Genomic DNA, 19,916 nt, shown 5'->3' with positions numbered 1-19,916 from the left:
CGCGCGGGAGACGCCAGCACGGGCCGGAAACGGATTTCGTTCCCCAGCGTGCGTGCGGACGGAGTCTCCACAAGGCCTGCCGGTTAAGCAAACAAGAGCAACTTCCGGATCCGGAGGACTCTAGCGGGGTGGTGCAGCAATACAACTCCCAGCATGCAGTTGAGTCGGGTCGGGTCGCGTCGCGTGTGGTTCTAGAGGCGGTGGCTGAGGGGAGATTCCCGCTTCCCAGGCATAACCCTCGAGTCTAATGTTCTCTCCCAGGAACGATGATCATTCCCAACATGCAATAGTAGGAGCGGTTCTCGTGGGAAGCACACGCAAAAAGTAACGGGTTTATGTCGCTAGAAGTGCAACGGAGCGGCGTTGCTTTAAAACAACAACTCCCAGTGTGCTCTGGGCGTCGAGAGGCGAAGTGCCTCTCTCCCGATCGAGGACTGCATTTCCCAGCATGCAGCTGGGCTTGGAGCCGGATTCGAATTTCACCATAGAGAGTCCAAGCAGCAGTTTATGCCTCGGCTGGGCCGCTTTAATCCTTCTCTTTAAGACAAGACCAAAGGTCGGTGTTTAGCCGCCGTCTGTGAGTTTGCAGAGTCAAATACTGAAACGCCTCGGGATAAGGTTCTAGCTTGGCGCTGGCTGCGGGAAAGGAACCCGCCGGAGGCAGGGCTGGTGCTTTTGGCGCAAGAGGCAGCCAAGGGCGTTCGCTGCAAGAATTCGGTGGCGCTGCTAAACTTTGGAGTCCGTAGGGCTGTAGTTGGAGCACATGTGCCTTAAAGATCACTCGCGCGCACGGTTTCAGCATAGCTGCATTTGGGGCGTGTGTGCGCGCGCCTGTGCATACTTCTGGATATAGCACCAGCCTCCACCCGGCGGGCAATAATAATAGCCATCCGCACCCCACTCAGGGAGCGCGCCCACCAGCTGCGTTATGCTTTGCTGACGGGAAATTGCTTCTGAGTGTATGCAGTGTGCATTTCCCGACTGAGTAACCAAGCCACTTGCCTCTCGCCTGTTCTTGCAGTAGAGCAACTTCAGATCTGGAATGGGAAACCGCCTGCTGCCAAATGATTCCGTGATAGGTTAAGCATTTCAGCCTGCAATAATTGGGCCCAGAATGGGTTCAAAAAGTGGGGGAGACCAAACGTGTTTTTGCTTTCCAGAACGGAAAGCTACTGGATGTGGTGTATGGTCCTCTGGGCTAGGAACCTAAATAATGTGAGTCGAATTGCCCCAGCACTGGCAAGAAAGACGCTTGTGTTGCAGTCTTGCTTTGTGGTATACCTCTACTTTCTTCTTTCAGGGTATGCAGTTAGAAAAACTGTAATGGTTGAGAGGCCAGGCTACAAAGCTGGTTTCCAGCCTGATGCATTTGCTAGTGTTATTTAAAGCTGCATTACCTGCACTGTGCTTTGATATTGGTAGTATATATACTTTTTCATTTTTGCTTTCTGCAGTAACTATTCTGTTCAGGACAGCTCTTGCCATTTCCAAATGCCAGATAATAATTAGTACAACTCATTCAGGCAGATGACTTTCAATTTCTATATACAAAATTCAGCTTACTTGCAAATGAAAGACCTGGAATGATGCTGTGCATTTAATAGTCTGATTAGTTCATTGGTCTACATTTCTCATTGGCTGATGTGCTCTGTGATTCATCTTTCCAAATACTTTCTCTTCATAAGTGGTTAGTTGCTCTAGCAGGAAGACATTACACACACACACTTACTTGTGTGGCTTGAATGTCATAAGCCAGCTTGTTATTGCTTGATAAGATTGCCAGGAGTACCAGATAAACTTGCCTTTTAAGATTTTTGTTGTTTTAAATCATTTTTCCAGATATGTTTGGCATGAAGACCAAAACTGGATGGGTCTCCTCCTTATGGAGTTGCTCCCAGACTATGCTGCGGCCAACCCTGACCATCCTGATGTTGCTGGCTCTCTCTCACGTGGGTATAACCAATGCTCAGAATTACAAGAGTGATCCTCGGAGACAGAGACCTGTGGAACCTGACTTTCTTTCCCACGTAACTCGAGCTGTGAGGGAGACCTTGGAAGACTTGATTGGAGAAGATAATTTTCTGATGTTGAGTAAGGTAAGAAATAAATTCTTTGTTCAGCTGTTTCATGTATCTGTGTCAACTATTTAGCAATGTGGATTAGGTTACACATTCATTAAAAAAAAAAAAAGCGCACAGGGTACAGTCTCATCAAGACAGAATCATTTCTGAATGTAAATGAGGACAGCAGAATTGAATGCTCCTGGGTGTTTAAACAAGCAAAAACCTCTGTCTGGAGAAAGCTAACACGCTGGGGTTCTAGACTCGTCTTCTCCCTAACATGCTAGGTTTCTTTGTGCCAGGAGTTTTGTTTGAGCTGGTCTTATTCCACTTCTCAGGTAAAAAATCACAAAGTGGTGTCCATAAGAACAATCAAAACAAACATCCATAAAACAATGGCAGCAGCCAAAGACAGAGTAAAACATCAAATCAAAATAAAACACACTAAAAGGCTTGGGTGAATGAAAAGGACTTCACCTGGGATCAAAAAGAAAGCAGAGTCAGCAACAGGCAAATCTCCCTGGAAAAGCATTCCAAAGGCAGACTGCCAGAAGAGAGAAGGCCCCCTGTCATGATTTGCTACACATCTCACCTTACCTGATGGTACAGGGTACAGTAGGGTCTCCAATGACCTGGCCAGTCTGTGTGGGTGGTCCTTGAGATCCCATGGTTCCCAGTTGTGTAGGAAACTAGTATCAGGGAACATTCCACTATTCCATAGTATGAGGAAGCACTATTTCCCCCATTATGCAAGCGCATCCCACTATTCCATAACCTGCACTTTTAATTAGAATGGCCCAAGAGCCCCATTTTTTTCCTAAATGTGTAGCTCATCTCTAAGGCAACCTCGAGTTTACCCAGTTTTCTTCAGAAGAAAAGACCTACCATCTGCCCTCCACTGCAGTCCTGTATAACCAGCTGCACACATTTAGCCACCTTCCTGGTAATGCCCTTTCTCCTGGGGAGTATTATTTAGTGTTTCGTCATGGAATGGCTTTCTCCTCTGGAGAGGACATTAGCAACCCAGTTGCATGCATATTTACTTGCTCCCCAGTTTGTAAAAAAAATAAATGAGATGGAGCCTTTTGGTGAGTATGTTGAACTGAGCTGGCGCTATATGAACTTTGACAAGAAGTATGTAGTTGCCACAGTCCACCTCTCACGTCAGCAGTGTCAGCAACTGAAGAGCTACACTCTCTTACCGTGCGTTATCCTAATCTGCTCTGATAACCATGTGGAAGGTCCCCTTGAGATCTTGGAGCTGGTGGTAGGGCACTCAGTGATAAATTGTGTGTGTGTGTCATCCTTGCAGAATCTCTCTTTCCTGGTCTGGACAGTTTCCTCTGGAATTTCGGCAGCTTTATTTGTGGTGGCTCGAATTGCAGGGCAGTTCCTGACTTCATTTGGAATAGCTGGTAAGTGGGCATGGACACTTGAGCATGGCAGAGTGTGGGGAAAATGGCAGAATAAATAATGCGGTCACATGCTGAATCCCTTCTGCTCACTCATTTCTGCTTTGCGGATAAAGAGCATGGGCTGCAATGCTATGCTCATGTGTTTGCAAGTCTCCTATTGAGCTTAGCAGTATTCTGCGTAAATGTGAACAGGGTCACATTCTTAAACAGTTATCTGTGCTAAGGGATAGCATGTGGTTGGGATCTTATGTGGGAGTCCCCATGACAACTCATTTAATTTTTTGCTTAGAAACACAGCATGGCGGTGGTTAGTCATATTTACCCAAGAGGGCTTTGGGGTTCTTTCTCAAACAGCAGCCCTCTGTCTCATAGCAAACTGCTTTTAGATCTTAATGGGGACTTTCAAAACACTGAGTTTGATAATGGCAGGCAGAGGTGGGCCCTGCAGTTCTAATGTTAAAATATCAAAAATGTCTAAAGTAGCTCTTTGGATACTAGCCACTACATCTGGCGAATCTGCCTTGTGTACTGGTGTTTCTCAGGAGAAATAGGTTAAAGCTCTTATATATGTTTTGTGTGTGTATGTGTGTTTAAATATATATAATGACAGTACTAAAACATTCAAATTGAAGACTGGAAATGCTGTGCACAAAATATTATTCAAAAGCCATCAATAAATCCAAATGCATCTGGGGCTGTATAGTCCACTTTAAATAGCTTGTTCAGCTGTCTAGATTGCCAGTGCAATCTTTTTCTTTAAATCAATGTGTCCACAAATTTCATGTTTGGCATTCTCCTGCCTCCAACAAAAAAACATATTTCCCCAGTTTGAACTTTAGTGCTAAATGCATGTAGTTGGAGACAAGTCAAAAATTATTTTATTTTATTTTATTTTCTATACCACTTTTCTGTTGAAAAGAGAAGTTCTCAAAGTAACTTACAGTTCAACTGAACCGATTACTGTGAGTGTGTTTAGGTTGCATTCTAAGGGCCACTTCTTACATATATTAAGGTGTGTGCTTTTGAGAAACTTAGTGTACCCCTAAAAATACAAAAGCATAATTGTGACAAATGAATATCTGCAAACACCGATATACATACAAGAGAGTTGGGATTGGTGGCAGGTTCTTCTCCTCTTGTTGGGAGGAGAGCTGGTATTGTGATAGTCAGGGTTAATGGTGAGAGCATGCCCTTAACCTCAGCACCAGGTTCATGATTCAGGTGCCTAGAGCGCCTGGCCCCCAGGGTATCCCCCAATTCATAGCACAGTGCATTGTGAGATTCCCAGAGGCTGGGAGAATGAGTCCTGGTCTCCAGCGATCTGTGCTGCACAGAGCAGCACGGATCGTGTGGACGCACGGTGGTGTGCCCATCAAGGGCTCCAAAGATCATCTGGGGGGAAGGTAGGTGAAACCCTGACTCACCGCCCACCTATCCTCCCGTCATCTGCATAGCTTCATAGTCAATGGTGTAGCATTGCACCAGCTCGAATACACTTCATGTATTGCTTTTCTTCTTTGTGTTCCAGGGGATGAAGTAACTCGGTTTCTGAAGCTGAGCCCTGATCAAGTGCAGATATTGCTGCTCTGGGGCCTGGTTGCTCTGGTTGGCTACTTGGTGCTGTCACTGCTGCTAAGTTTGGTGCTTGCAGTCTTGAGCCGCATCATGTGGGGCCTCAAGGTGGTCCTCTTTGGGGCGTGTTTCATGTTTATTGTGTCTGCAGTACCTGATCGCTCTGTGCAAGCTTTGCTTTTGTTGGCCTTACTCACGTTTTATGCCCTATTGGGCAGACTGAGTGGGTCCCATCACTCTGGGGCACGGTTGGAAGCCAAAGTGCGCAGCTTGGAACGCCAGGTAGAAGATCTGCAACGTAAGCAAAGGCGATCTGCCAAGCTCCTGGATGAAGAATGAAGTTGGAGAGGCTATAATATTTGCATGCTTTTGCTAAGATACCATCGCTTTCTTCCTTTCTCCATGTACTTGATGATTCCTTCCTAGATTGTAGATGCTCTCAGGTATCCCTTCACCCACAACTATGCAGGAACATGTGGATCCTGAAGGGAACTTCTGTACAAGAGAATGAATGCAATAGTATAACTTCAGTGACCTGTTCAAAAGTGCTCTCCATCCTTGTCTTCTCTCTCTCTCTCTCTCTCTCTCTCTCTCTCTCTCTCTCTCTCTCGTCTGCCTGTCTGCTCCATGTCCCCTATCTCTGCTTATTTGCCACTAGGCTCATGGCAGCTCATTTTGTTTAAGGATGAAGGGCCTAATGTTGGAGGCAGAGTGTTGATCATTCTCAAAATTGGATTTTTAAGTAAATTTGACTGCACTATTACATATCTGGATCAAGAAGAATAGGGTGTTTCACCATATGCCCTGAAGATCCCAGGCCTAGATGTTGCACCAGCATGCCAGTCTCTATATCTGACACTAAAGCCCACTGTGCTAAGTGCCTTCATGAAACAAAGTTTGCCTTCTGTGCTTATGGTGGCAATGGGGGATATCAGGATGTCAGAGTGTGTGTGTGTGTGTGTGTGTGTGTGTGTGTGTGTGTGTGTGTGTGTGTGTAGAGGTAGTGTTTACACAACTGAAACTCCCAGCTTCTTACAGGCCAAAGATGCCCAGTGAATCCATGGTCATACCATTTTCTTATGCACACTAGTTCTGCATAAGGGAATTGGATAGTACCATGGCAGGTAGTGTCCATCTGCCTGTCCTAGGTGAAATCAAGCCATAGGTCAGAGACAATGTGAATGTACACACTATACCTTCCAGACAGAATTTTGGGTGTGCCACTAGCAAACCCATCTTTTGTAGACTCGACTGCCCTTTCTGCCTGCTTGGGAAGGGGGCCTATCTGACTGTAGCATTGGTCACACATTGTTTGCCAGTGTTTTTTTTTTTTTTTTTTTTTTTAAAAACCCTGCCAACTTTAAACAAAAAGTATTTTGTGACATGCTTCCAAATAAATCCTATTTAATCATTTCCTATTTGCTTTGAGTGTGTCTCTCTCTTTCTGATTCATCCTTTCCCAAAAGAGCTGATTAATAGAATGATGTGGGAAGTTCCTGGGTGGCTAGGCCAACAGAAGTCTTTTTCCCCGGTGGTAGGAGATCCTCAGACAGGGGAAGTGCGCATGCCTGAGACAGAACTGGACCATGTGACTCTTTGTAGGCGTAGCCGCCCCAGTTCCAGTTCTGTCTCGCTCGGGACTAGACAGCTATTGAGAGAGCACTTAGATTTGAGAGAATCTTTCTGCTATTTCAACTTGGTTCATTTGCAGCCTTGCTGTTTGAGTGTTTTTTCTAACTTGCTATTCGATCGCGGTCGCGCTTTGCGCTCCGCTGTTTTCTCCTTCCCTATTCTATTTGTTTGGGGTGGGGTGGGGGGAGAGTCCGTTCTACATTCGGCACCAAACTTGACTTGTATAAATTTGCTCTTTTTTCTTTCGATTATTGAACGATTTGGCAGTCAAAATTTTTAAACGTTTATATTCTTTTGTACCTTTTCAATTGGCCTCATGGATATTTCCCATGCAGAGGAACTCCTACAGGGGTCCTTGTTGGAGGCTTCGCAGTTGCCGCAGTACCTGGGCAACGCACGGGAGAATCGCTCCACTACTGATCTCCCTGTTCAAATGGCGGTTGATTATCTGGCTCCCGTTTCTGCTGCACTGGTGGTGCTGGCTGGGGAAGCAATGACGACAGGATAAGCTTCTTCAAAAGCCCCAAGGAAAACGAAACATTTAGTGGAGCAGGGAATCAAAAAGAAAAAGAAACAAAAAGAGTCTCTCGCTAAGGCGGAGGGACACAAGCGCCTTAGTGAACGGCTGCTAATTCAAGCCGTTTGCCGGCGCTCAAAGGCAAAATTGGCGGGAAATGACGCAAAAACAAAGGAACTCTGCAAAAAAACGATCTAAAAGTGAAAAGAATGGTCGGTGCCCGGTGGGCAATGTACCGGCAGATACGAAAAAACAAGCAGTTATGCCGCTTGGGGAACCCTCGGCACAGCCTGAGTCCCCTATGCCTGCTGTTCCCGCACATAGCCATGTTCCTTCACCAACAGAGCAAAGCTTAACTGTAAGTAAGGATCCCTTTTCTCCAGCAGCCACCCAGTGGCTTAAGGAGTTTTTCATGAGAGAATTTGGGTCTTTGCAACCTAGGGTGCAGCTGGCTATTGATCCGGTGGGTCAGCCATTACACCCTCCTGTGACTGAACATGTTCCCCTACCCGCTACCAGGTTAGGTCGCAGGCGGCAGCCCAACAGGCGCGGTTCAGAACGGCTGTCTTTCTCTTCTCCAGATTCTAGCCCTAGACGTAGAGCTGTATCCCCTTCAGAAATTGGTTCCTTCCTTCCCAGGTTCCTACCACAAAAACCTAGGAAGAGACATAGACACTCCCCTTCTTCTTCTCCTTCTGCCTCGAGTGGGACAAAGAAACTCAAAAGGCATAGACAGCCTGTTCCAGCAGTTCCTGCATTACCACTACCTACACAACCTGTACTAGTGGCACAACCTGTACCAGGGGTCCCAACTATAATCCCAATAGCTCCCGATAATCCACCTGTACAGCCCATAGCTCCTGCTAACCCAATTGCCCTACCCAGGCAACCGACCTCCCCCCTAGGATCCCGTTCCTCGTCACGGGAACGCTCACCACAGTTGCCCAATGATCCTGAATCTGATAAGAAGGGGAACTTTCGGAGGAGGAGTTGGTTCCCCCCATCCCCAATAATGCCAGACTCTTTGCCTCTCCAGATTTCGAAATTCTACTTGCCATAGTGAAACGCGCAATTAATGATGTCACTCCTCCTGAACAGGAGGGCACTGCACCCACGTTAGATCAACAGGTATTTCCGGAAGCAGAGGCGGTGGGTCCGGTGGTCCCATTCCTGCCATTGTTTAAAAGGGTCCTGTGCGCAGAATGGCAACACCCTACAGCGGCCAAGCCTATAGGCAATATACCTAAAAAGCATTACATGGTGTCCAAGGATATAGCCAAGCTGCTTGCCACCCCCCAAAGTCAACCCACCGGTGGCTCAACTGGTGTCAGGGGCAATTGTACAAGTGGAGGGGCAGGAACAGTTGAAAACACAGGAGGATAGACGATCTGAAGCCCTTCTTTAAAAGCTGCATGACGCCACGGCGTCCTCTATCAGGATTGCTACTACAAACTCCATCTTTGCCAGAGCGTCCTTGCTCTGGGCTAAGGAGCTTGTTAAAATGGTGCCCGCTGATATGCCCAAGCTTCGTCAGGGCGTTAACAAGATGGCCAAGGCAGCAGCCTTAATGGCCAATTCGAGCTTGGATAGTATTCAACAATCGTCCAGGGCCATGGTAGCGGGGGTGGCACTTCGCAGGTCCCTATGGCTTAGGTCTTGGAATGTTGATTATAAGTCTAAACTAGCCTTGACTTCTGCGCCTTTCACAGGAGAGAGTCTCTTTGGTCCTGCCTTGGAACCGGTCCTAGTAGAATCCTGGGACAAGAAAAAAGTGATGCCTACTGTACGTAGGTACTCCAGAGGGTCTTTTCGTAGTTCCACGCGCACTTTTCGTCCCTACAGGCAGCAGTTCAACCAGCACTTCTCTCCATACACTCGGAGCTACTCCTCCGGTCAGTCACGGTTCAATACCACCAGAGGCTCAGGCCGACCGCAGTGGAGACAACGCTTCAGAGGCAACTCCAGAGCCTTCGCCAACAAGGCCTTCACCTCAAACACCAATTACAAGAAGCAATGACGCCACTACCATAGGCGGAAGACTTTCGGACTTCTGTACCACCTGGATATCCACGGCTTCCGATACATGGGTACTCAATGTCGTAACCAATGGCTACGATATCGAACTCTTCACAAGACCCTGTCAAAGATTCATTCCAACACCAAAGTCGGCCAATCCAGTCAAACATCTGCGGATGCTGCAGGCAGTACAACACCTTCTTCAGATGAGGGCAATAGAGCCGGTCCCTCCTTCTCAACTTTTTCAAGGCACTGACTCCATTCTATTCCTTGTGCCAAAAAAAGCCGGTCCCTCCTTCTCAACTTTTTCAAGGCACTGACTCCATTCTATTCTTTGTGCCAAAAAAAGACGGATCCTGGCGAGCCGTTTTGGATTTTAAATCATTCAACCAATACGTTCAGAAAAAGAAATTCCGCATGGAGTCCCTGCACACCATAAAGGAAGCGGTGCAACCGGGGAACTTCTTGGCAGCAATAGATCTCTCGGAAGCATATCTCCACATCCCCATCGGAGAACAGTCTCGCAAATACCTTCGGTTCTCGTATGACGGGAATCATTTCCAATACCGGGCTCTGCCCTTCGGCCTGTCATCTGCGCCGAGGGTCTTCTCAAAAGTAATGGTGTCCCTGATTCACAATGTGAATGTACACACTATACCTTCCAGACAGAATTTTGAGTGTGCCACTAGCAAACCCATCTTTTGTAGACTCGACTGCCCTTTCTGATCAGAACAGACAATGTGATGGTGAAGGCCCATATCAACCGGCAAGGAGGCACAAGGTCAAGGATTCTGATGGCAGAAGCAGACCTATTATTCCAATGGGCGGAGGACAACCTTCTATCGATCTTGGCAGAACATCTAAAAGGAGAGGACAATTGTCTGGCGGATTGGTTGAGCCGCAGCTCGCTGGACCCCGGAGAATGGACCCTTCATCCAGAAGTTTTCACCCAGATTGTCAGGCTGTTCGGACGTCCGCTGGTGGATCTGTTTGCATCGGACAACAATCACCAACTCCCTTGCTACTTCACCAGGTATCATTCTCCCCTAGCGGAAACCATGGATGCCCTTTATTCCCCGTGGCCGAAGGGTTTGATGTACGCCTTTCCTCCCACACCCATCATCATGAAGGTGGTTCGGAAAGCGATTCAGGAAGCAGCAGACATTATCCTGGTAGTACCATATTGGCCTCGCAGACCTTGGTTCTCCACCATAGTCAAGTTGGCCATCGACAACCATTGGTTTCTTCCACCACGTCCAGATCTCCTTTACCAGGGACCCCTTGTACACCAAGAACCTCAATGGCTCAAACTATCTGCCTGGAGGTTGAACGCTCGAAATTAGAATCGATTAGCTATTTGGGGGCTGTTCAAGACACGATCTGGGCATCTAGACGTACGTCCATGCACTGTATATACCAGGCTACCTGGACCGCATTCCTCAAATGGGCGTGACAAAACAAGGTGGAACCAGTTACCTCAGGTGTGGCGGAGGTTTTGGGTTTCCTACAGGATGGTCTAAAACTGAACCTTCGGCCTTCAACGTTACGTAGACAGGTATCTGCCTTAGCATCGGTGTTGGACCTCTCGGCCGACACCCAACATCCTATCCACCCACACATTACTAGGTTTCTGCGAGGGGCCACTAATCTCGCTCCACCGCCTGTCAGACGCTTCCCCTCCTGGAACCTGAACAAAGTACTGAATGCCCTCACTAAGCCGCCATTCGAGCCCATTTCGTCTATTCCTTTAAAATTTTTGTCCTATAAGGTCCTGTTTTTAGTGGCAATTACTTCTGCCCGCCGAGTCTCTGAACTTGGAGCCCTGTCATCCAAAAGGGAATTTTGCACATTTCAAGAGGATGCCGTTGTCTTGAGATTGGACGAAACGTTTCTGCCAAAAGTTAATTCGCTATTTCATAAGTCTCAGGTCCTCGTTTTGCCATCCTTCTGTCCCGCTCCTACTCATAGGAGGGAAAAACTATGGCACAAGTTGGATGTACGTTGAGCACTTCGTATCTACCTCAAGAGAACTAAAGATATCAGAAGATCTGACGCTCTGTTTGTTTCGTTCTACCCACGTACCTTGGGTAACAGGGTGTCAGTTAGGACATTGGCAGGCTGGATTCGGGCCTGCATCTTGCTGGCGTATTCATCTATGCGCTTACCTCCGTCTGGAGGAGTCACTGCCCATTCGACCAGGAGTGCTGCCACTTCAGCAGCCTTTGCTGCACACGTTCCTTTATCTGAGATTTGCAAGGCGGCTACCTGGTCATCTGTTTTGCCGTTCATTAAACATTATAAGATTTCTGGATTTAATGAACGGCAGGCGGCCTTCAGCTGGACGGAGTTGCAAAAGGTTCTATAACGTTATCCTACCCAACCCAGGGACTGATGTCATTAGCTTGGGCACGTCCCTGTCTGAGGATCTCCTACCACCGGGGGAAAAGGAACATTGGTCTTACCGTGAAGGGTTCTTTTTCCTGGTGGTAGGAGATCCTCAGCCCCACCCGGATTTGTGTTACTCTTATTAAAGATCTGCCTTGGGGGGGGACCGTAAGGGCATAACAGACGGCTCTCAGGGTATTTAAGAGCTGGTTTTTCACGTTTTTTCCTCTGTTACTGTTACTGTTACCTCTGTATTTTCCTTCTGTTGGGGTTATCTTAGTTATGCTCTCGTTCTAAGACCTATGGGCACTGTACCTGTCTTCCCTCCTGTTTCATTGCTTCAATTGTAACGTAAAGCCTTGACACTTGCCATCTTTGCCTAGCTCTTTCTAAGACTCTTAGGTTCCTCGCTCAACAATCCTGGAACTGGGGCGGCTACGCCTACAAAGAGTCACATGGTCCAGTTCTGTCTCGGGCATGCGCACTTCATAACCCTGTTTGAGGATCTCCTACCACCAGGAAAAAGAACTCTTCACAGTAAGACCAATGTTCCTTTCTTAGTAAGAACTTCTAAAGGATAGAAATAGGGAACTGTTAATGGCATGAGCTGGTGCCTAGACAATATGGTTAAAATAACTGTATCTGTGGGGCTGTGTGTATTGTCTCCCTTACGGCCTGATACTACATGTTTGAGTTCAGTGGAACTTCCAAGTAAATTTGTGTAAGATTATAGCCTTATCCTAACCACAGGCAGCATAACCACAGGGGAGCCAGCGTGGTGTAGTGGCTAGAGTGCCAGACTAGGACTGGGGAGACTCGAGTTCAAATCCCCATTCAGCCATGAAACTAGCTGGGTGACTCTGGGCCAGTCACTCTCTCTCAGCCTAACCTACTTCACAAGGTGGTTGTTGTGAGGAGAAACCTAAGTATGTAGTACACCGCTCTGGGCTCCTTGGAGGAAGAGTGGGATGTAAAAATAAATTAAAAAATAAACATGTGCACTGAGAGCCAGTCCATACCACACTTACAAGTAGCTTCACCATCCTTTCAGATAGAGATGGACTAAATCTGAGCATGTGATGCTGCATTAGACCAGGCCACATGGCAAAGTAGTTAATACACCACAGAAACATTCAGCAATAAACAATGTTTCAAGAACCAATCTGAATAACAAACTGGATGTTCAAATTCTATGTATGGGCTGCTAACAGTTCCAAGCAGATAGACCCTCCATGTCTCTTAAGCATGGTGTAGTGGTTAGAGTGCTGGACTAGGACCGGGGAGACCCGAATTCAAATCCCCATTCAGCCATGAGACTTGGTGGGTGACTCTGGGCCAGTCACTTCTCTCTCAGCCTAACCTACTTCACAGGGTTGTTGTGAGGAGAAACCTAAGTATGTAGTACACCATTCTGGGCTCCTTGGAGGAGGAGCAGGATATAAAATGAAAAAATAATAATCCAACACGGGAGACCATGTGGCTTAGTTCCTTGTCTGGATTAAAGAAAAAGAACTCCACTTCTTGGGAAGGGGAAATGTAACTGCTGGCAGCTTCTGCCATTTCTGGAGGAAAGATTCAGCAGAATGAACTGGTTTCACATCCACTCAACACAATAATGAATTTTGTACCGGCATCCATCAGTAAACTTGGCCTCAAAAAGGAGCTCTCTCTCTCTCTCTCTCTCTCTCTCTCTCTCTGCGATGCTGTGTTCTAAAGGCCTATTGAGGGATTAGTCCTGGCACCTCTTCCTGGGAAAGCTAAAGATGTGCAGATGTCTAAACATTTTCATTCCTGTGCCAGTTCTGCTCTTTATTATATAAGAATGTTTTGTCTTTAATCCCTGCCTATTAGAAACATCTTCTTGGCCTGCAGCTTGATTTGTAAATCTGCTTTAGTGGTCAGTTGCAGCCCAAGTCATGTTTCACACTGTGGCAGCAACAGCAGCCTCATTCAGATATTAGAAAATGGAGGCTGTACTTGAGTACAGTGTCCAAAAGGAGGCAGAAGTCCCACCTGGCACATCAATCACTCCCCTGCTAGACAGGTTCATCATGCTTATAGCCTTCATCCGAAGAGGCCAGAGCTGTAAGCATGATGGAGAGTGCTTCCATGAATGAGAGGTTGGGACTTCTGCCTCTTCAGAGGCTATACTTCAGTACAGCCTCCATTTCATGGTTCAGACCATGGGGTTTATGGTCTATGGTTCAATGAGGTGATGCAATCAAGTTCTGCTTCCAGGGGCAGCCTATGATATTGCAGCAGTGCCTGAGGCAAGGCGCCAAATGCTGCCTTGCCCTGTGCCCCGATGGGGGCCAGCCCCCCTTTAAAACTGACCCTTACAAGTGTTGTAAGTGACAAAGGGGTGTGGAGGACGTCAGATTCCCAGCAGTCTTCTCTTCTTGCTTTGCAGGTTTTGCAAAGCTTGCAAAGGCCAGATCAGTCCCTAAGAGCTACTCTGATGGCATCTTGCCACCTGCTGTATCCCCAGTTGTCCACTGCCTGAAACAACCATCTCACCTTGCTTCATGAAAGGGCTGCCCCGGTTGCCCTATTGCCAGCTAAAATCCCACTGTCACCTGCTACCACAGCAAATGGCTCTGGGACTGCTTGTGATTGCTCCTGGATCTGTTCTAGCCTCCTCTGCCCTACAAGCCCAAACAGGAAGAACCACAGCAAGAGGGAGCAGAGGTTGCTTCATCCTAGTTTCATCCTAGTTTCATCAAAGCTGCTAGTCTTAACCTGCTCAGCCTTTTGGCCACAGCCCTTTCTTTTTCTTCAACTACCTCTAGGAGTTACCTGAATCTATACTGCCATCGCCCCATGGTCTGAAGTGGTGCAAGACACTCCCCTCCACACCAGGACCTACCTTCCCCATTCTCTAGCCCTAATATTTATTATTATTTCTTGTTTACACAGTCAGACAGGTGTTATTGACTGGTTTGTTTTATCCAGACATTGAGTCCTTCCCAAGGACCTGGGATGGCTGAATTTTATTGTCAGTTGTTATAGATATCGTCGCAGAATATAGGCTGTTCCTAGTAAAGTTGCTTTTTGTAATTGGCTGATGGTGATTTCTGTGGCCCCTATGGTGTTGAGGTGCTCTTCAAGGTCTTTTGGAACTGCACCCAGGGCGCCAATTACCACTGGGATTATTTTGGTCTTTTTCTGCCACAGCCTTTCAATTTGTAGATCTTTGTATTTAGTGATTTTTTCTATTTCTTTTTCTTCTATTCTGCTATCCCCTGGTATTGCTATGTCGATTATTTTAACTTGTTTTTCTTTCTTCTCGACTACAGTGATATCTGGTGTATTGTGTGGCAGATGTTTGTCTGTAGTTGGAAGTCCCATAATATTTTTACATCTTCATTTTCTTCAACTTTTTCAATTTTATGGTCCCACCAATTTTTGGCTACAGGTAGCTTGTATTTTTTGCAGATGTCCCAGTGTATCCTCCCTGCTACCTTGTCATGCCTTTGTTTGTAGTCACTCTGTGTGATCTTTTTACAACAGCTGATTAGGTGGTCCACTGTTTCATCTGCTTCTTTACAAAGGTGGCACTTGCTGTTTGTTGTTGGTTTTTTCTACTTTTGCTCTTATTGCATTTGTTCTTAGTGCCTGTTCTTGTGCAGCCAGTATTAAACCCTCAGTTTCTTTCTTCAAGTTGCCATTCTTAAGCCATTGCCAGGTCTTGGTGATGTCTGATTTTCCACTTACATTGTGCAAATATTGACCATGCAGGGGCTTCTTTTTCCATTTTTCTGCTCGGTTCTTGACTTGTTCTTTCTTGTAGGCCTGCTTTCTTTCATTGGTGTTGAATAGTTTCTCCTTATTGACCATTTGAAGTGCATCTTCTTCACTGTCTATGATATATTCTTCAAGGCCTCTTTTCTCCTCCTCTGTTTGATGGACTTGCAGCATTCCTCTTCCACCTGAACTGCGAGGGAGGTAGAGCCTATCGACATCACTGCAGGGGTGCAGAGCATGATTGATGGTCATGATTTTCCTGGTCTTATGATCCAGCGTCTCTAGCTCTGCCTGGGTCCAGTCTATTATTCTTGCAGTGTATCTGATAACAGGTATAGCCCAGGTGTTTATGGCTTGTATGGTGTTCCCGCCATTGAGTTTGGACTTGAGGATTTTTCTAACTCTCCTGATGTATTCACTTCCAATTTTTCTTTTCACTTCAGTGTGTGCGCTGTTATCAGCCTGGAGAATGCCCAAGTATTTGTAATGTTCTTTCTCTTCCAGGTTCTTGATCTTGGTTCCATTGGGTAGTTCTGTTCCTTCTGTTTTTGTTATTTTCCCTCTGTTCATTATTAATGCAGCACACTTGTCTAGTCCAAACTCCATTGCTATATCGCTACTGAATATACGGACAGTGCTTAGCAGTGATTCGATTTCTGACTGGCACTTTCCATACAACTTCAGATCATCCATGTACAGCAGATGGTTGATTTTACTTGATGTTTTAGATGTTTGGTATCCGAGGCCTGTTTTGTTTAGTATTTGTGAAAGTGGGGTCATGGCGATTACAAACAACAGAGGGGATAGTGAGTCCCCTTAAAAAATGCCTCTTCTAATCCTAACCTGTCCAAGTGTCTCGCCATTGATTGTTAACTGTGTACTCCACATGCTCATTGCTTTTTTAATAAATATCTGAATGTTTTTGCTGACACCAGTTGTTTCTAAACATTTTAGTATCCATGTGTGAGGCAATGAATTGAAGGCTTTTTTGTAGTCAATCCATGCAACACTTAGATTGGTTTTTCTTCTCTTGCAATTTTCTAAAATCATTTTGTCAATCAGCAGCTGGTCTTTTGTGCCTATGGTGTTTGGGCAATTAACTTTCTGTTCAACTGGAAGCTGTTTGTTAGTTAATAAGTGTTGCATCACTTCATCTGCTATTATTCTAGTTAATAATTTGAACATGGTTGGCAGGCAGGTTATCTGTCTATAATTACTTGGAACTGCACCTTTTGTTGGGTCTTTCATTATGAGATGAGTTTTCCCAGTTGTTAGCCATTGTTCAATATCACCTCCTTGCAAGATGATGATGATGATGATGATGATTTATTTTTTACATTTATATCCTGCTTTTCCTCCGAGGATCTCAAAGTGGTATATATGGTTATGTTTGTTCTCACAACAACCCTGTGAGGTAGGTTAGGCTGAGAGATACATGACTGGCCCAGAGTCACCCAGATGTTCATGGTTGAATGGGGATTTGAACACGGGTCTTCCCAGTAATAGGACTTAGCCTGGCTCGGCTCTCACCTAGGTAGCCAGTGGCCACCTATCCCACACAGGGGCATTGTGTCAGATTCCTGGTCCAGTTTCACAGAAAGCAGCTGCCAAGGGCTACTTTTAGATTTATTCAAGATGTTACATCACAAAATGGTAGTGTATTTTAAGAGCCTTTGTGGCAGTGACTTTTTCTATGTCTCCTAAGAACTGCGGCAAGGGCGACTTCAGCGGAGGAGACCTGCCTCCCTTTCTTAGGCAAAGGCTTTGTGCCTCCACCACACATCCTCAGGGCACAGGCCCGCCCATTTAACTGCTTTGTAGCAAGAGCCACTTATGGAGAACCAGTGAGGTAACTGGAGAGAGACATGCTCTCGATGAATAATCACATGGGGTTTGTAACATGAGTGAGGGAAGCCCCCAGCCAGCTCCCATACTGCTCAAATGGCAATTAAGATCCCCCAGTACAGAACCATGCTGATCCTATCCCCTGTTTGGCTCTACAGGTCAAATTACATTTTATATCAAATGCATTGTTTGGCCCTGTGTGTTTTTAAAAGCTGAATAGCAGCCACGGGGAGTGGAGGAATCAAATCTGGGACTGGCACTGCGATACGTGGGGTGGGATATTTTACCCTTTCCTGCCATGTTGTGGTCTAACTAGCCCAAAGCCGCTAGCCCAGAAGGGAACCCTTCCATGGGCACCAATGCACACAGGTGATACAGGCAGTGAATGAATGATACTTCTTGTACTTGTCAGGTGGCGGGGGTGGGGTGGGGTAGGGGAGACTGGGTTTGGGTCCTACCATAAGCATGAAGGCAACAGATATGCTGGTGTTCCAGTGCTGGAATTTTCTAGCCTGATCCTCTGAGGTGCTCTTGCACCAACTGTGAAGCTTCTAAAATGGAACCGACAATGCCTGTAAATGGGGATCATTTGCCAGATGGAAGCCGATCACTTTGTAGCCTTGGGTGGATTTAGAGCTACAGCCTCTTCTCATTTGTAGATTGAATCCTGAAAAGCAATTTCCATCCATAAGTCTTCAAACTGTATGGTACAGTAACTGATCTTGTATGTTCTCAAACCCTTCAACAATCCGTGTGGTAAACAATCTCATATGTTCCCTAGCTCTTTAATAAATTTGTAGGGTGCTTTAAAAAAAAAGATATTAACAAACATCTACATTAATAAATCAACATGAATCTTTTCATTAGTTGTATATTTGAGGTCATCATTAGAGTGTCACGTGACCCCACACTTCATATTTATTACCTCTGTCCAAGAAAAAGAAAAAAACATCCTGAACCATGTGATCAACACTGAGCCATTCCCATCACAAAAACTAGCTAATTAGTGAATCTAATTGCTGGGAAACATCTGGATGGGGGCAGAATGTCACCTCCTCTTGGTGAATTTCATTTCCAAATGGGTTCCAAATGTAGTTGAGGTGTGCGTGCATGTGTGCACACACGCGCACACACACACACACACACACACACACACACACGAGGGCTGAATATATAAATGACTTGAAATATTGATTTAGCTGGTTGGATTTAAACTAGCATCCCACAGATAAAAAGCTTTTATATCCTCTCTATCGTGCTGCCACTCATATGGGCCATCCTGAACCCTAGAGACAGGCTCTGGGAAAACAGTTGTTGGGATGTTCTGATCTTAAAAGATGCTTATGTTCTAATCCTCTCTGTGTTCAGTCTCGCTCTCTTTTTCAGATTCCCTCTTTAATCGCTTTACGGTGTCGCCACCGTCCCCTTGTGTTCAATTTGCTTGCAAGTCCCACTGTGCCCCTCTCCTACTCTACCATCTCCTCCTCCTCATCTCATTGCACTGCGGTGATGCTGTTATATTTGATGCAAAGGTGAATGTACTTTTTCAGAAACACACTGGTGTGTCTGATGCCTGGGCAAGTTTTATGTTGTAATCTGGGGTACAAAGGCTGCAGAATGAAACAGCTCCGGCAGCAAAAGTGGTCTGGCCAGGCTGACCTGAAATCTGCCCTGAAATCCAGGACTTGGCAACAGAGCAAGAGAAGTGATGACAATGAGGAGAGTGACTCAGACCATGTGTTGAGTGCCTTGGCTTCAGCACTGGATAAGCACAGTCCCACCCCAGCACCTGAGATGAGGAAGAGAGCTTCTGAGTCAGAAGACGAGGCGCTCAGGCAGGTTTGACCTCAAGAATTATTGCACCATTGTTTATTGCATGGACAATAAACGGGCATAGTATTGAACAGGTTAAAGTTTTTAAGTATTTGGGGGAGTATTCCACCAAACTGGAACACGTAAAGCCCATCTTGATTATATTTCCCAAGGTGCTCAACAGACAGCAAATATGATTAAGTCCTTCTATTACTCTAGGGGTGCCTTTTTCGTACCAGCCGCTATAAAATTGTTGGAGGCCAAGATATATCCCCAAATTCTTTATGGGGCACAGATCGGTCCTCTGGAAGATTTCTCTCAGCTTGAAACAGTACAAACTAAATTCTTGAGGGCTATTTTTCAGGTACCCAGGGGTACAGCAAATGCCATCTTTCGTAGGGAAGCAGGGGTCACCACTCTGAAAGCAAAAGTATGGTTTTGCATAATTAAATTTTGGTTAAGCCTGGTCTTCTTTCCAGCTGGTCTTGCCCCTTTAGTGTTATCAGACAGTTTTGCTTCCAAATGGAAATCAGCTTTGAAATTAAAATTGCATCACTTGGGCGCGTCTCAAGAAGATCTTATTGGGCGAGGATTAGAGCAGGCGCTTTGCTTTGTGAAGCAACGGCTCTGAGATATAGATTTGCAGGAGGAGTCCGCATGGTTACCTAAGAGAATTTACTTAGGATCTCAAACTTTTAGAAGTGCTTTGTAGAAGTATTAGAGAAGATGACAAACTACATGGTCCCAAAATTGGGAAACAAGACTATAAGTTGAGAACCTTTGCAGATGATGTTGTGCTGTTTTTAGAAAATCCAATGGACAAGATTGAAAGACTCTTGGATAAGATACAACAATTTGGCCAGCTGGCTGGATTTTATATAAATAAGACTAAAACCAAGGTCTTGACTAAAAATATAG

At 45.9% G+C, this 19,916-nt stretch overlaps 1 protein-coding gene across 3 annotated transcripts; it reads left to right on the top strand.

The window, feature by feature from the left end:
- The first annotated feature begins 18 nt into the window (after positions 1-18).
- On the top strand, positions 19-6,460 carry TMEM109 (transmembrane protein 109). Of its 3 annotated transcripts, none has more exons than XM_053284772.1 (4): positions 19-158; positions 1,840-2,096; positions 3,373-3,475; positions 5,004-6,460. In XM_053284772.1, exons 2-4 carry the CDS (start codon positions 1,842-1,844, stop codon positions 5,384-5,386), a joined length of 741 nt encoding a protein of 246 aa, XP_053140747.1. In that variant the 5' UTR covers positions 19-158; positions 1,840-1,841; the 3' UTR covers positions 5,387-6,460. The 3 variants fall into 3 exon arrangements, with proteins under 3 accessions (XP_053140747.1, XP_053140746.1, XP_053140748.1); XM_053284771.1 differs by lacking the exon at positions 19-158 and adding an exon at positions 165-556; XM_053284773.1 differs by lacking the exon at positions 19-158 and adding an exon at positions 674-1,215.
- Positions 6,461-19,916: the final 13,456 nt, after the last annotated feature.

This window comes from Hemicordylus capensis, chromosome 1 (assembly GCF_027244095.1).
Source record: "Hemicordylus capensis ecotype Gifberg chromosome 1, rHemCap1.1.pri, whole genome shotgun sequence".
In the NCBI taxonomy this organism is placed as follows: Eukaryota; Metazoa; Chordata; class Lepidosauria; order Squamata; family Cordylidae; genus Hemicordylus; species Hemicordylus capensis.
Note: the sequence above shows the minus strand (reverse complement) of the source record. Positions and strands in the feature narration are given on the sequence as shown.

Bases quoted from the DNA above. Each gene is read 5' to 3' on its own strand.
- TMEM109 (XM_053284772.1), top strand. From the start codon at position 1,842: ATGTTTGGCATGAAGACCAAAACTGGATGGGTCTCCTCCTTATGGAGT. The intron at 2,097-3,372 runs GTAAGAAATAAA...TCATCCTTGCAG, and splicing joins ATTTTCTGATGTTGAGTAAG to AATCTCTCTTTCCTGGTCTG. The intron at 3,476-5,003 runs GTAAGTGGGCAT...TTTGTGTTCCAG, and splicing joins GACTTCATTTGGAATAGCTG to GGGATGAAGTAACTCGGTTT.